The 15,822-nt window shown below is 49.9% G+C and overlaps 3 protein-coding genes across 3 annotated transcripts; 2 read left to right on the plus strand and 1 right to left on the minus strand.

Annotated features, from left to right (window-relative positions):
- Positions 1-1,236: 1,236 nt before the first annotated feature.
- LOC121589465 (adenylate kinase isoenzyme 6 homolog) lies at positions 1,237-2,182 on the plus strand. Its single transcript, XM_041908448.1, has 2 exons — positions 1,237-1,572; positions 1,669-2,182. The coding sequence occupies exons 1-2, from the start codon at positions 1,479-1,481 to the stop codon at positions 2,160-2,162; spliced, it is 588 nt and encodes a 195-aa protein (XP_041764382.1). The 5' UTR covers positions 1,237-1,478; the 3' UTR covers positions 2,163-2,182.
- A 1,743-nt stretch (positions 2,183-3,925) lies between these two features.
- LOC121589335 (maestro heat-like repeat-containing protein family member 1) lies at positions 3,926-14,617 on the plus strand. Its single transcript, XM_041908201.1, has 7 exons — positions 3,926-4,346; positions 4,848-5,025; positions 6,759-10,080; positions 10,160-10,284; positions 12,403-13,774; positions 13,834-13,936; positions 14,015-14,617. The coding sequence occupies exons 1-7, from the start codon at positions 4,259-4,261 to the stop codon at positions 14,158-14,160; spliced, it is 5,334 nt and encodes a 1,777-aa protein (XP_041764135.1). The 5' UTR covers positions 3,926-4,258; the 3' UTR covers positions 14,161-14,617.
- Positions 14,618-14,638: 21 nt separating this feature from the next.
- Positions 14,639-15,255, minus strand: LOC121589537 (lysozyme-like). The gene is made up of 2 exons (XM_041908567.1): positions 15,044-15,255; positions 14,639-14,973 (listed from the first exon to the last, which is right to left on the minus strand). The coding sequence occupies exons 1-2, from the start codon at positions 15,188-15,190 to the stop codon at positions 14,653-14,655; spliced, it is 468 nt and encodes a 155-aa protein (XP_041764501.1). The 5' UTR covers positions 15,191-15,255; the 3' UTR covers positions 14,639-14,652.
- Between the last annotated feature and the right edge of the window lie 567 nt (positions 15,256-15,822).

Consider the following 15,822-nt stretch of genomic DNA (forward strand, 5'->3'; position numbering starts at 1 on the left):
AGAAGATAGCGAAGAGAGAGAGAAGAGAGAGAGATAATAGAGGTAATTCCGCGCGATCATCATCCACATACAAAAAAACTGCTCTAATTGCATGGAGCAAATAGTTTTGAAAATGGAGTCCCTCGCAATCCCAAAAAAGTTTGTTTTTGTACACAGTCAAGAGTTCAAAGAGTTTGGTTTATTTTTGTTCCCCACTCATGGATCCTCGTTCACTCTAATCAACTGTACACGCGCCAGAAGGGTCAGAAGAAAGCCATATTATCATTATCCATTTTCAACTGTCTACTAGTATGTCTGCAAATAGCGTAGGCCTCTAACAAGCCTAAAAAAAATGCAACGCGTTCGGGTCCGCGAGTATTCTTTTCCTTTGTTAGTTTTTTTTTTTGTTTATATATTGTTTCGACAATGCATTAGGCATCGAAACGGACATTTAGAGAGTAATTACAGGACGGACAGTACACACTTCGAAAGAGAAAAACACGTTAAACGACAGGATCATTTTGTTTGCCACTGCACACACCGTAAGCGCCATATACTCAGTAAACCATCACACAAGTAACTAGAAGCGAACAGCACAATGCAATAGCCAGAATAGCTAATATGTTAGAACCTTGTTTTTCTCATCTCACCATTGTCCATACAAGTTGCCAAAAACACTAATCACTACTGATAGCAACACACTTAAGATTAGCTAAGGAGCGCAAAGCTGCATTTAAATAGTACGTTTAGTTTGTTGTACCGAAGCAAAAAAATGACACCAGTGACCAGAGCAAAGATTCCAATGAGAGAGAGAGAGAGAGAGAGAGAGAGAGAGAGAGAGAGAAGAAGGCGAAGATGAACTGTGACGTGATATTTACAACAAGCAGAAACTTTACTCATATAGTAGCAATATTTATTTCGATAAATAGTAAGCCCGTAATCGAAGCGAACGTGTAATAACAAAGCAGGCAGTGTGTTTTTCGGCTCGATACAAAATTAAAGTCGGCAACCTATCCCTTTTTGGTTCGAAATTTAAATCTACCGTTTAAGAATCAGTTTGTACTATTTTGTTTTTGTTTTTGAAGGATAAATTTAACGCAATACTACACACTACCCTCTGTAAAACGAGCATACTTCTAAATTTCGCCCAAGTGCGATCGGAATTGTATTTAATTTTTTTACGAGAAAAAATAAAATTTCCTATGTCCGGCTATTACCCCACTGTGTCAGTTTGACGTAAGCGCACGAGCGCCTCTATTTACCTTGGCTGGCAGTTGGTCCAGTTGCCAAGTGTGTATTGCATGTGTTTGTCGTCGGTGCCGCTATAAGCATTCCACCAGCCAAACGGGTACGATTGGAAAGAAATTCATTTTTTCTCCAGAATTGACAAACAGTGGCATCGAGGCGTCGTCGGAGCATCCTATATCTGCTAAATCTTAAGAAGAAAAACAAGCTCTTTTTGTAGGGGGAGCGCATCGCGGTGAAATGTGTTGCTGTTGATGCGGTACACCGCGTGCAGTACACAACCACACACACACACACAATCACAGCACGCACGTTCCACGATGGTGCTGCCCAACATTCTCGTGACAGGTGCGTGTTAACATTTCCCGGCCTTTCCTTTCATCATTTACCCCCCCAAAATCACTGGACTGATTTGCCGCTTTTTGCTCCCACCCGCACGCACAGGTACGCCCGGCACGGGTAAGTCGGAACTGTGCCGGCAGCTGGCGGACAAGCTCGGCTTCCGGTGGCAGAACGTGAGCGAGATCGTGACCGAGCACAAGTTCGTGGAGGAGTACGACGAGGAGTTCGAGTGCCCGGTGCTGGACGAGGACCGGCTGCTCGACCATCTCGAGCCGCTGATGCAGGAGGGCGGCTGCGCGGTCGAGTACCACAGCTCGGAGTTCTTCCCGGAGCGCTGGTTCGCGTCGGTCTGGGTCGTCCGCTGCTCGACCTCGCTGCTGTACGACCGGCTGCAGGCGCGCGAGTACGGCGAGCGCAAGATCAAGTCGAACATGGAGTGCGAAATCTTCCAGATACCGCTGGACGAGGCGCGGGACGCGTACCGGAAGGAGATCATCCACGAGGTGACGAGCGACACGGCGGCGGATCTGGACGCGACGGTCGAGCGCGTGCGTGACTGGCTGGAGCAGTGGAAGGCGAAGCACAATAAATCGTAAACCCCCCCCCATCAATTCAACCCCTCGTTCAACCGGACGTTGCGTTTTTGTTGGGTCGACGGAGCCGATCTGCCCGAAAGCAGTGGAAAAGAAAAAAAACAAGCAGCAATGCTTCGAAACCAAACCAAGCGGGCAAACCAAAACCGGGGCGTTCCGGGCAAGGTGGTACGAAAATAGAATTTGTGCTCACTTGCACAAAACAACCAGCACGACGCAAACGCCAAGCTGCTCCAGGGTTTCCCCGGCTTCACCACAATCAAACGAAAGCTTTTGCAACGCTCCGTGTCCCCCCGGCCGCCAATGCGGCAATGCAGGGCGGGAAAAGGATTGTACAGCGACGTGTGTCTTTCGGTGACCCACGTTCTTCGGGAGTGTAATTTGATATACCGCCAATGAGCATTTCAACAGTTTGTGGATCGTTGCCGAAAGGGGTTCATTATTCATCCCTTCAACGGTTATTTATAGTTCAAGTGCGTTTTTTTGCTCTCAATTGAAGGCCTGGTCGAATAGATGTTGGGCTTCAGATGTTTTTTGATTTATGGTTCAATTTCAAAGTTTATTATTTTTTCAGTACTTTTTTGAAGCATAATTCAGGGCAACTCGGATAGCTGGCTGCTTGGATATTTTTTTAGAAAAAGTACTTGTTTCATCCCGTGCCTTTTAAATCGTTGCATTCAATAATCTTCCAGCACTTCAAGTCGTTCTTTGACCCGAAACACGGGTATGATTTTGATTTTCAAATGGCTTTTAATTTAAAAAAAAAATCTTTAACGTATCTTTAAGACAATTTCACTATCTTGAATAGTAAATCATGAACATATAATATAACCAAAATCAGGTATGCCAAACGTAGAGATTTAAATTTGGTTATTGAGATAAAAAAAAGTCCAATCAAAACTAGATTTCATGCATCGACCGGTATTGCTTCCAGCAGTGTGTATGAAAATTCCAGTTAGAGAAAAAAAATCAAAATAAATATCACATGATTTTTGTTGCGTGCCTTCGAGCCTGGCGCAACAGCGAAAGGAGAGCGACTCTAATTTTCAAATACAGTATTCGCCATGGCCACTGTACCATATACATGGTGTTTTTTTTTGGCGTTCTTTTGTAGTGCAAAATGACAGCAGTTTAAATAGTAAAAAAAAGCTTCAATAGACATTAAAAAAAAAACATAAAAAATGTTAATTTAAACCCGTTAAATATAACCCGTCCTGGTAGAGGAACGTCAGCATCAAATAACATACAAACACAATGTTTAAATGCAAACTCTTTTCAATGTTGGCTCAGTAAAAAAGTGTTAAACAATTATCTTATAGGAAATTAAGCATTCGTCGTAATGACGCAATTTTATAAAATTCCAATGTTCCAATGTAACTGGTGCTGTAACGGTTTTTATTCAAATGGAAAAATCGTTTTTCTGTGTAGTTACTGGTAGAAAAAATCTGAAAAAATTATATTAGGCGTGTAATATACTGTTGCAAACACCCCAAGAGTAATTTCGCTGAGAAAGTTTTGTAAAGTACTTTTTTTTTTATTTCTATAAAAATGGTAAGCCTCCAAGCCTCCAGCAGGTAGTCTGGAATATTTTTTTCGTATTGTTTTAAGCTAAAATTATTCAAATGTGTAAAAATTAAATACAAAAAAGAACAACAAAAACCACAAATGCTGCATTGTGTTGGTCGTTGCACCATTACACCATCCCTCCCAGCGAGCACAGGCGACAAGAAAAAGGGGGAGGGAGAAGAGAGGACGAGAGGCTTTATTTTCCTGCCCAGCTGTCGCATCAGCTGAATTTGACGTTTCACGTTCTACGCAGGACGCATCAGGGCCCGACAAAAATCAAAACAAACTTGTTTGTCACGGAGCGGCCGCTGTCTTTGCACAACGACGAAGCACGACCGACGCCCGGAAAACCAAAATCAGAGAAGCCCCAGTGGCAGTGGTTGTCGTTGTTGTGGGATTTTTTGTCTGTGACGTGCGTGTGTGTGGCTGTGTGCAGTCAACCGGAACCCGATTTTTTCGCCGTCGTCTGGAGGCTGAGGCGTAATTACAACGCGAAAAGAGAGAGAGAGAGTGCGCGCGACAGAGAGAGCACGATGGAAAAGCAGCACCCGGAGCACCGCGCGGAGGAGGGCAGGAAGGCCTCCCCGGTGCCCGTTATCAAGCAGGACCAGCATCTAATCGGTGAGTAAGTGCGCCAAGAATGTGTGGCAGGCCGGATTAGGCCGCGCGCCTGTGTGTGTGTGTGTGTGTGTGTTTTTTCCTTCTTTCTTTCGTTTTTGTTGCGGCTCGTTCTGGCTTTCGAAGGAGAAGGGGGAACCGCTCTTATCAGGGGGCGAAAATTTGTTCCCCTGCCCAGAACGACACTGGGAGAAAAATACGGTGCTACACAAAAATAATTAACAAACGAACAACAAAACAAAAAAAAAAGAAATACAATGGGGCCGAGTATTCTTCGAAAAAAGGCAGCGTGGCCAGAGGGGTTGAGGTTGCACGCCAATCGGTTGCTTGCTCCCCATCCGTCCAGACGCTCGACATTCGTCCGGGTGGTTTACGGACGCTTTGTGAAACGCTTTCCCTTCGTCCCCCTCTGTGTGTGTGTGTGTGTGTGTGTGTGTTAGTTTGTGTGCTAAATTAATCGAATCGTTCAATAACAATCAACAACAACAATGCATATATCGGTAGCGGTCGTCACCAGCCTGCTGGACAGCCTGAACGACAAGGAGGAGCTGCTGCGCACCACGACCGAGGCGTCCCTGATCCGCATCGCGAAGCGGCGGCACGATGAAATCGTAGAAGTGTTCTGCGACTACCGGAAGAAGCACCCCAAGCTGGGCGACACACACACCCTCATCATACTGAGGTAAGTGTTTGCGAGCAAGGTGTAAAACGCGAACAACCCCCACCGTGGTATCGAAGCAGGCTAGTGTTGGGTAAATCTGGTTCTGATTCATGAATCGGAATGAATCTTTGGAATGAGTCAATGAATCTGAATCTCGATTAGAAAGATACACGAATCTCGAACGAGTCATGAATTTCTAAAGATTAATGAATCTCAAAAGGTTCTGAAGATTCTCAACAGATTCTTATATCTCGAAATCTTAATGAATCTCCACGGATTCTAAACATTCATAGAGTTTGAGCTTTTTATTATTCTTCTTCTTCTTGGCGTAACAACCTACGTGGTCATGCCAGCCTATAGAGGCTTTCGCTACTTCTTGGCAGTACCACGCAGCCGGATAGTTTGTTTTGCTACGGGGAGACGGTCCATGCGAGGCTGGAACCCACGACAGGCATGTTGTTAGGCGGGATCACGTAAATTCAGTATTTTGATAGATTAAGGAATCCCTGGAGATGTATGGATTTTAACCGTAGAGTTGGCAACCAGATTTACACACGTAAGTTGGCAACCGGCATACCCGGGTATTCCACACGTTTTGATGCAAAAAAGTGACGATTTTCATAGGTAAACAATGCTTTCTATATTTTAATGCTGTAAGCAAGTAATGCCGACCAGATATTCTCTTCTATTTCATTTATTTATTAAGTTTTTTCATTTTATTATAAAAATAACGTTCAAATTGAAATTTGGAATCGCTTGAATTTGACTCGAAAATAAGCACAATACGAAAAGAGGAAGAAGAGAAACGTCATTCTCCATACAAAATGTATGGAATACCCGGGTATGCTGGTTGCCAACTTACGTGGTAAAGTTTAAAAAAAATCAAAATAAAATACTTACAGGCTGTTTAAAATTACAATTTATGCATCAAAAAATCATAAATTAAAAGTTGAGAGACTACGGAAAATTTCAGGTGAATAAAAGCAATGAATCAAAAGTTATTGCAGTTCGAAGTTGAAAAAAATACCCGGGTATCCGGTTGCCAACTTAAAGGTTAATGGATTTATGAATCTTATAGATTATCTTATAGATCATGAATCTTTGAAGATTCGTAAATCTTTCGAGATTCACGAATCCTTGAAGATTCATGGATATTTAGAGATTCAAGAATCTATGAAGATTCGTAAATCTTGCGAGATTCATGGATATTTAGAGATTCAAAAATCTGTGAAGATTCGTGAAATTTTCGAGATTCGTGAATCCTTGGAGATTCATGGATATTTAGAGATTCATGGATATTTAGAGATTCAAGAATCTTTGAAGATTCGTGAAACTTTCGAGATTTATGAATACTTGGAGTTTCTAAGTAAATCTTTGAAGATTTGACTCGAAATTCGAATCACTCATCGCTGAAGATTCATATGAATGAATCTCAACGAAAGAGTCATGAAACCCAACACTAATGCAGAAAGGCAGACGGGCAAGCTGAGATCGATTTCTGTGAAGAGAGCTCGGGAATGGTCAGCCCTCAATCTCTGTGACTTGTCCAAAAATTCCAACCGCGGCAAAAAAAAGGTTCTGCGATAAGCTTTAATCAGCGCGTCGTATATTGAATGACCTCGATCCTTTCCTTTTTTTTGCTGCTCCCTTTGCCATGCTGCTTCGATTTGGGCGCGATGATTGGAACGAACGGAAATACTCATACACTATTTCTTTCCCATTGTCCTCTCTCTCTCTCTCTCTCTCCTTCGCAGAGTAATCTCGTACATTGCAACGAATCTGATCGACGTGATCGATCCGAACACCGCCTCCAAGTGCATCCAGTACAGCATGGCGGAAATCATGAAGCTGACCGAGCAGAACGCCTCGGTGCAGAACCCGTGCCGGGAGATACTGGTCGCGGTCGGGCGGCGCTACTGCAAAGAGATAATGGAAATCTTCGTGAAGCACCTGGAGCAGAACCAGCTCGGCAACTTTATGATCGTGCAGTCGGTGGGGGCGCTCGCGACGGCCAACACGCTCGACACGGTGCCGTACATTAAGCCGATCCTGGCGCTGATGCTGCCGACGCTGTCGGCGGTGCGGCAGGACTTTCTGCGGCAGGCGTACGCGTACGCGATCGGGCGGTTCTGCGAGGCGTTCTCCGAGTACCAGGAGTACCAGCGCCAGAACCCGAACGAGGAGACGCCGATGAAGACGGGCGTGCGGTACGAGATCCAGGACGAGGTGTCGATCGTGTACGACCACTTTCACGCCCAGTGGCTGGCGTCGCGCGAACCGAAGCTGACCGGCGAGGTGCTGAATGCGTTCGCGTACATGTACCCGCTGCTGCCGGTCGAGCGGGTGAGCGACAACCTGGCGAAAACGGTCCCGAGCGTGCTGGCCCTGTACCGGAAGAGCCTGGACCGCAGCGCCGTCACGCAGTACCTGGCGTCGATCATCAAGACGGTGCTGCAGCTCGACTCGAAGCTGCTCGCCCCGATGGCGGACACGCTCGTCGGCTGCCTGTTCGATCTGGTGTGCGTCAGCCCGGACTACGACAAGCCGCAGACGGTGAAGGGGCACTTCGAGGTGCTGCGCTGCTTCGATCTGCTAGCGCCCGAGTACGGGGAGAAGATCATCGAGATACTGCTGATCCACCTGCGCAACAACAGCGAGCGGGAGCGCATCAAGTCGCTGCTGGTGGTGACGCACCTGACCAACACGTCCGAGCCGGTCGTGCGCGACAAGCTGCCGGAGATAACCGCCATCCTGCGGGGGCTGCTCGCGACGGAGAAACCGGTCAAGGTGCGGATCGTGCTGCTGCGCACGGTGGTCGCCTTCATGCAGAAGAACTTTGTGCGCGACCGGGAGTTTGTCGCCTTCCTGATCCGGTGCAGCTGCCGGCCGGCCAAGCTCAACCTCGACCACGGCAGCGCGGAGGAGCACCAGGAGTTTCAGCGCGCCTGCCACGACACGATGCACATCCTGTCGTCGACGGTCGGCACGGTCGACCGGATGCTGCGGGCGGAGCTGCTGCAGGCGTACATGCGCTACGAGTACACCGACATCTGCGGCACGATCGGCAAGTGTTTGGCGAACCTGTACGCGAAGGACCCGGAGCTGGGGCTGCACGCCGCCGCCGCCGCCGCCGCCGCCGCTCCCGACCGGCACAGCGACAACCCGTTCGACGAGTCGGACGGTGGAGGGGGTGTGGAGCTGGGCGATGAGGCACAGTCGGGGGCGCCGCCGCCGCTCCGCCCGATCGCAGTGTTTGTGCGGACGCTCGCGCTGCTCGGGAACTTTGGCGAGCAGGGGCGGATACAGCATCTGTTGGCGTTTCTGAAAAGCTACGCGGGGAGCCTGTACCGCCATCTGGTGCCGCTGTGGGGCGAGCTGCTCGGCGCGCTGCAGGCCGAGCTGGCGGGCGGCATCGACGAGCAGCGCTACTTTGCGCTGCTGTTTGCGTTCGTGCAGGAAACGATACGCGACGTGGACGAGTACTCGTTCGTGGAGGGCGTCATCGCGGAGATGTTCCACCAGCTGCCCCTGTACCAGCCGGCGAGCGGCGGCGGGAGTGGAGGAAGCGCCGGCGGAGGAGGAGGAGGAGGAGGCAGTGGCGCCGGTGGGCCGGGACAGGCGGCCGAGTTCCGGGTGCCGCCGCTCGACCAGGAGCGGCGCATGCTGGTGAAGGTGTTCGGCGTCTGTCTGTGCCACACGCGCGACGAGCATCTGATCGAGAACAAGCTCGACCTGATCGTGGCGCTGGCGAAGGGCGAGAAGGCGGACAAGCACGCGCCGACCGAGGAGTACGAGCGGCTGATGCAGGACTACGCCGAGGCGCTCGGGTACGCCGCGGTCGAGCATCTGGACCGGGTGATGGGCAAGCTGACGGCGCTCGTGATCGACGACGGGGCGGTGAAGAAGTCGAGCAGCTTCTTCGCCAACCTGAACTTCATCAAGGACAGTGCGCGCGAGCTGGAAGCGTACAAGCTGAAGGTGCTCGCGCTGCAGTCGCTGCACGTGATCGTGGGCCGGGCGCCGAAGGACGCGATCGCCCAGCACTACACGGACGCGGTCGTGCGCTACCTGATCGCGCAGTTCGACAGCAAGGAGCTGTTCGTGCGGCAGCTGGTGCTGAAGACGCTGCTCGCGCTGACCGCCGTCCTGTCGCCGTCGGACGGCGACGAGCGGCTGGCGAGCGAGCGGAACCGGGCCGATCTGCACCGCATCTGCATGACGATCACGGCGGACAGTGCGAACGAGTATCTGCCGCTGCTGCCGTCCATCATACAGCTCGCGACCGTGCTGGTGCAGCTGAGCGCCGAGGAGCAGAACCTCGACGTGAACGGGCTGCTGAACGCGATCTGCTTCTACTTCTTCACCACCGCGCAGAACCTAAAGTCACGCCTGGACACGACCGAGGACGATGCGCGCACCAGCTATCTGGCCCGCTTCCTCAACCGCTCCCTGCCCGAGGTGAACCAGTTCATACGCACCGTGCTGGTGCAGCAGAACGCGTCGCCCGCCTGCCTGGACGACGTGCACTCGATACTGGAGAAGTGGCTGAAGGACCGGAACGGCGAGGTGCGCATCTGCGCCTGCCACGTCTACAACAGCACGCTCGAGGTGTACATGCGGTCGATGAAGATCGGGTGCGAGGCGCCGTCCAAGTTCAACCAGACCGGCAGCATGCTCGGCAAGATGGTGCCGCGCTGCATCGACTCGAACGCGACCGTCCGGCAGACGGCGGTGGACGTGCTGAAGAAGATACTGGAGATTGCGTGCGTGTACGAGACGCTCACGGTCGCGGACAGCAGCGTCGAGTGGGTCGGCGAGCTCGACCGCATCCGGGACGAGATCGTGACGGACGACGCGAAGGACATCTACCGGCTGGCGGCCGAGCTGGCGCGCATCATCGCCCAGCGCCTGTCCAGCTACCAGTACGTGCAGTTCAGCAAGTGTCTGCTGTACAGCGTGAGCGATCCCGAGCCGAGCTCGGTGATCGGGGCGTCGTACGTGCTCAAGTTTTTCATGCACGTCAAGGGCTCGGAGATGTTCCACGCGATCCCGGAGCTGGTGAAGGAGTGTCTCTACGTGAGTGTTTCAGAGGGGACGTTAGAGCTAATTTTATTTGTGTTTTGATTTGTTCTCTTGGGGTTTTTTTTTCCCGCAGGCTGTCAAAATCTGTGAAGTACCGCGGGCCAAAACGACGATACTGAAATCGATACTGGCGCTCACCAAACACCACCCGAAGCTGGTGTGCAACGAGATTCTCACACAGTGTTTGCCGCTGGAAGAGTAAGTATGTCGGCACCGGCCGTTTTGGTGGAACTTTCTGGTGGTTGGCAGGCAGTGACCGGGTTTTTTTTTGTGAAGGCAGGAATACGTGAAAGGGAAGTTTTTAGGAATTTATTTGGGTAACAGATTGGAAAATGTTCATGACGTGGTTTTATTGAAATTCTTCTCTTTTAGTGACTGGCCATACCGTTTATGAATTTTTACTTGTTTGCCGTGATGCACTACAATCAATTTAAAGTGTGTTGGACCTCTGGTAGGCCCTAACATTACAATACATTGTTATTTTCTGTCTATAAGTTCATCTTCACTCTTAAAAGTTTTGATTCAACTCGACTCCAGTGTAATTTTCTTTGAATATTAAAATCGATTCTATACCAGATGTATTCAGGTATCAACATTGTTATAACCGTAAAAACAACAATATTTTATCATACTGTAGGAATTTGACTCCAAATATCATTGCAATCATTGCAACGAAACAGGGGTTTTCGTTATATTTTTGCTAAGTTTAGGTTCCTTAAAAAACATTTCTTTTTAATATTGAGTCATTCGTAGCAGCACGATATATTTTTATTAATTTATATATTCTCTCGCATAACGAGGCGTTATTCAGAATGTTGCTCGTTCAAGGAAGTATTTGTGGAGTATTTAAATTAGAATTAGAATTAAAATTAAACCATTATGCGAACGACTTCTTAAGAGAAGAGAAACTAGCTAAGATATGATGCTCGCTATTGTCCACTGTAATTTTCATTTAGAATTCTATCAGCCCTGTTTTATCATTTCACTCGATTCTAAAGGCACACGAGAAGTTTGGGACGGCAATTTGTATTTTGTTCTGTGTACGAACATCATTTTTAATACCGATTGAGCGAAAACGATGTAGAATTTCCAAGTAGACGTCTCATAATTATGAGCTAATGACCATTAAATCGATTTTCAAGGTCTTTTTTCACATTCTACTTTAAGGGCTGGGGCCCGCTTCAATTGCAAGACTAGGGCCTGACACGATCCGTGTTAGCGTCACCTACTCAATATTGATAATCACGATTGGTGTGTCCATTTTTGCAACCAACGCTTGGTCAGCCACTATGTCATGACTTTTTTTTTATTGTGATCAGTTCTGCAATATGTCATTGACATAGTCATGACAAATTTTAGCTGAAACTAAATAATGTCAGCGTCACGAGCTCTATTGTGACGATCACTTGGTCATGACATTTTCTGTCGGTGATGATCACGACCTTCTTGGAATATACTTGGCGCAGACAAGCAGCAAAATGACCAGGCATGTGATGGTCGCAACAACTGTTTGAGTCTCACCCTCTGATCATCTCAGATGTGTACGTAAGCTGATTTGAGCTTCGTTTCAGTCATTGCTGTTTATGCACTGTTCACAGCCAGAAAAAGTCATGATTCTGCTTGTGACGGCATTAAGCTTAGGTTGAGAGTTAGAGTATCGCGGTTGACACAAGCATTCGCATGTCGTCATGTGTCGTCATGTCATGACGTACTTTCATTGAGTATCAGCAATGAGCATCAAGCTACCACGGCTATGTTCATTGTTTTTGTTGGTGAACATCTCATAACATTTTACAGCACAATTTTTTTTTTTTTGGCATACAATTAAATTTAGAAAGAGAGATATATGGTAGACAAATTGAGCCTACGAGGAAGACAGTCTTCGAAGGCACGACCAATCCCGTACACTTTGATTTATAGTGAGTTCAACAAGTATTCGTCTAACTGATATTTAAGATGAGTCGAAAGCTAAGAAGATGAGTCGAAGGCCAGCGAAGAAGAGGCAAAAAGCAGACGAAAACGATTAACAGCGCGCGTTCAACAGTTTTTTTAAGTGTTTTAGTTGCCTTTGTACAATATTTGCTATTATTTTGTTAGCAAAACGTGTAAATTGATGGTCTGTCCATTACACCTTATCTCTACTATCACAGTCCCATGCCTATTGCGGTCATTATTAGCCTAGTTCTGTAGAATATACAGCTAGACGAATACTTTTTGCACTCACTGTACTTATTTATTTATTTCCTTATTGTGCTTTATGTTATCTGAGGCTTGCTTGTAATGACTCTCGCTTTCACCAATTCCTTTTCAACTCAGGCACGTGATCGAGTACTGGAAGACGCTCACGATGGACGCGGACCTGAGCGGTATCATCCTGGACAACTTCATCGGTGCCGTCACCTCCACCTGCCTGTACGAGCAGCCGCAGCAGCAGCAGCAGCAGCAGCCGGATCCGACCGATGATGCGGCGCGCACCGCCACGCTGCACCCGTTCGCGATCGTGTGCGTGCTGCGCGAGATGTTCGCGTGCGCGGAGCTGAAGAGCGAGATGCAGTCCCGGTTTCCCGAGATCTTCTGCATGCTGCTCTCCACGCTCGCCTCCTACATTACGCTGCTGCCGCCGTACAGTGTGCTGGCGCAGCCGAACGCCGCCGGCAACGTGACCATCCCGAAGGGTGGCAGCCGGCGGGGCGCGAAAGCGAACGGGGCGCCGGGCGGTACGGGCAGAGAGGCGGCCGCGGCCAAGCTGAGCCCGTGCCAGATCGTGCTCGACGCGTTCCAAACCTTCCTGGACACGCTCGGCATGCAGCAGATCTCGCTCGTGCTGGCCGTCTGTCCCGATCTGGCCGCCAGCACCGATCTGAACAGCTTCATCGAGATACTGACGCCGCTCGGCGTGGCGACGGCGAGCGAGGTCGGCATCAACTCCGCCCTGATGCGCCAGCTCGTCACCACGATGAGCCGGTACGTGAGCAGCCCGTACGACACGCAGCGCATCGCGTCGACCGGCTTCTACGCGCACCTGGTGCCGCTGCAGCCGTACGGCGAGACGGCCTCGGTCATCATGCTCAGCCTCGAGTCGTCGCTGAACGATCCGAACCCGCTGGTGCGCGGGCTGAGCATCCGCGGGCTGGCGTACGTGTGCAGCCTGACCCGGCACGACATCGACAAGTACGCGACGATGTGTCTGACCTCGCTGCTGAAGGGGATCGAGGACTACAACGAGCGCTGCTTCATCAACATCCCGCTCGACAGCATGCGCGGCCTGTCCCGGGTGCTGCAGGCGATCGAGCCGGCCAAGTTCGAACCGTTCCAGGTGTCGTCCGCCATCCGCATCCGGCCGTTCTTCGAGAAAAGCTCGACCGAGCTGCGCGAGTCCGCCATCCTGCTGTTCGGCGATCTGTGCGGGCTGAAGCTGAAGCAGCTGCCGGCCGGTGAGGGGGCCGGGCAGCATGACGGGGCGGACGTGTCCGAGTCGCTGGTGGAGCAGCTGCGCGCGAACCTCTGCTCGCTGCTGCTCCATCTGTGCGAGCAGAACAGCATGATTGCGCGGGCGTGCAAGATTACGCTCAAGAACGTGTGCGCCCTGCTCGGCACGGCCAAGATGAATGCGCTCGCCCAGAACCATCTGCTCGAGCACGGCCAGCTGCAGTGTGCCGTCTTTCTCAAGGATTTCGTCAAGCTGATCGTAAGTGCGGGGCTTGCAGTGATGTTTGTTTTCTTTCTCACGCTTGCTTTTTTTTACAGGGCGAAGAGTTGCAGGAGTGGATCAATGATTTTATCGACGCCTGTCTGCCACTGCTGCGCAGCCAGTGGCCCGAGATACGCGGCAACGCGGCAATACTTATCGGTGAGTCGAGTGTTTAGCCGAAGCGTGCAAAAAACTAATCGGGATTTTTTTTTTTTAATTTTTCTAAACCGGTTTCAGGACTGCTCCACTGTCAGAATGCGAACGTCAAGTGCCAGCACATGGAGCAGATTGGGCACAAAATATCGCTCCTGCTGAAGGACGAGTGTACCACGGTGAGGGTGAGTGCGTCGGAAGCGCTCGGCTACATTTACGGTGAGATGTGAGTGGCGGGCGGGTTCGTCGCCTGCTCCTTTGTCGCTGGCCAGAGAGCATTGGGGGGTGTCCAAGGGCGAGAGCAACGATGTTACTTACCGAGCGGCAGCAAACGCCCCGCCCTTGGGTGGGGCCTGAGACTGAAGGAGACGGCTGCTAATCTTCGCTAATGCTAATGCAACATTTATTCCAATCGCGCGATCGTGAATTTATCTCATTAGGTTTGTTTGTTTATTATTATTATTATTATTATACACACATATATATATATTGGTACGTTTACTTGTTTTCGCACATCGAGAGAAGCAGTGTGTGTGTGCTTTGTTGAACTTAATTAGTGTTTGGGCTTGCAGAGACAGAAACAAAAACAGAACAGAACAGGTTTCCAATTATACCAGCTACTATGCAGTGCAATGCAATTGCTACCGACCCATCGCGCGAGTAGCGCTTTGGGGCTTGCGTACAGTATGTCCCGGTCCCCGGCTATTCATTCTGGGCTAGTACTATCCGAAAGTTCGACTCGAATCGCGCTTACCCTCGCGCAAACACTGGTAGAACCGGCTGGCGAACGTGCCACCGAGCGCACCCTGGCAGCGCGGCCCACCGTTCACGTGCAGCATCGTGTAGTCGACGCAGTCCACCAGCCCGTCCCCGTTGCAGTCGGTGCCGTACTTTTCCATGTACTGCGTCACGATGCCGGTCGCGCAGTCGTAATCGTTCGCGCAGTCCTCGAACGCACCCCAGCGGGTCGGTTCGTCCGCCGGCAGGACCACCCTGCCCGCATCCATCCAGTAGGCGCGCGAGATGGAGAACGGACCACAGTACTGCAGGGGAGCAACGCACGAATAGGATCAGTGTTAAGCTTACCTTCACAGGCCTGCCACTTTAGCTCACCGACTGTCTGCAGGTGGTGGACGTGCTGCAACCGGTGGAAGCGTCGCAGATGCACCGGAAGCAGGTGGCGTTTAGATTGGATAGAAACGCACCGTTCACCGTAGCGAACGATAGCAGCAGCAGCAGCGACGGACCGAAAGGATGCATTGCGAGACGGATCGACAGAGAATGCGTCGCGCGAGTGTCACGTCAGCCCACCGACGGATGTGCGGATCCGCTGGAAGATCGCGACCTTGCGATAGTGGTGGCCGCCCGAGTTGATAAGCCTGCTGGAGCTGGATGACCTCATTGCGCTGATTGCAAGGGGCAGCTGCACATTAGAGCTAGTGGTTTTGTGTTTGCTAATGGCATGCGGCGCTCCACATTGGTACACATTGCACATTGCTTGTTGTGTACGGTTTAAAACGTGATTCATGTATGCTGTGGAACTAGCGGAATCAGCACCTAAAGGGTAGTTTAGAATCAATCTTGGGATTTGTGAGGATTATTGTCTTCCGCTGCTTGTTGGAATCGATTCCTGAAGAATGTTAGAAATTCCCACTTCACCTCATCTCAGTCTATATCTGAATTTGGTACTAACAGTAACAAGAACCTGGTGCCGGTTGACCAAGAGAACACATTTAGATTGTTTCTAAAGTTTTGATAGCTAATTAACATCTAACGGCAATACCAGTTGCTCCTGTTGCCTGCTTAGGGAACATCTCAAGACACAATCAGATAAGTTGGTGGAGTTAGGTCCACTTTCAGTCTTTTTGTTGATTTATTAATAGATTTGGTAC

The sequence above is a fragment of the Anopheles merus genome, chromosome X (genome assembly GCF_017562075.2).
Source record: "Anopheles merus strain MAF chromosome X, AmerM5.1, whole genome shotgun sequence".
NCBI classification, from domain to species: Eukaryota; Metazoa; Arthropoda; class Insecta; order Diptera; family Culicidae; genus Anopheles; species Anopheles merus.

Excerpts from the sequence above, each read along its gene's own strand:
- LOC121589465 (XM_041908448.1), top strand. The coding sequence starts at position 1,479 with ATGCGGTACACCGCGTGCAGTACACAACCACACACACACACACAATCA. Across the intron at positions 1,573-1,668 it reads GCCCAACATTCTCGTGACAG|GTACGCCCGGCACGGGTAAG; the intron begins GTGCGTGTTAAC and ends CCGCACGCACAG.
- LOC121589335 (XM_041908201.1), top strand. The coding sequence starts at position 4,259 with ATGGAAAAGCAGCACCCGGAGCACCGCGCGGAGGAGGGCAGGAAGGCC. Across the intron at positions 4,347-4,847 it reads GCAGGACCAGCATCTAATCG|CGGTCGTCACCAGCCTGCTG; the intron begins GTGAGTAAGTGC and ends ATATATCGGTAG. Across the intron at positions 5,026-6,758 it reads CACACCCTCATCATACTGAG|AGTAATCTCGTACATTGCAA; the intron begins GTAAGTGTTTGC and ends TCTCCTTCGCAG.
- LOC121589537 (XM_041908567.1), bottom strand. The coding sequence starts at position 15,190 with ATGCATCCTTTCGGTCCGTCGCTGCTGCTGCTGCTATCGTTCGCTACG. Across the intron at positions 14,974-15,043 it reads CCACCACCTGCAGACAGTCG|TACTGTGGTCCGTTCTCCAT; the intron begins GTGAGCTAAAGT and ends GCTCCCCTGCAG.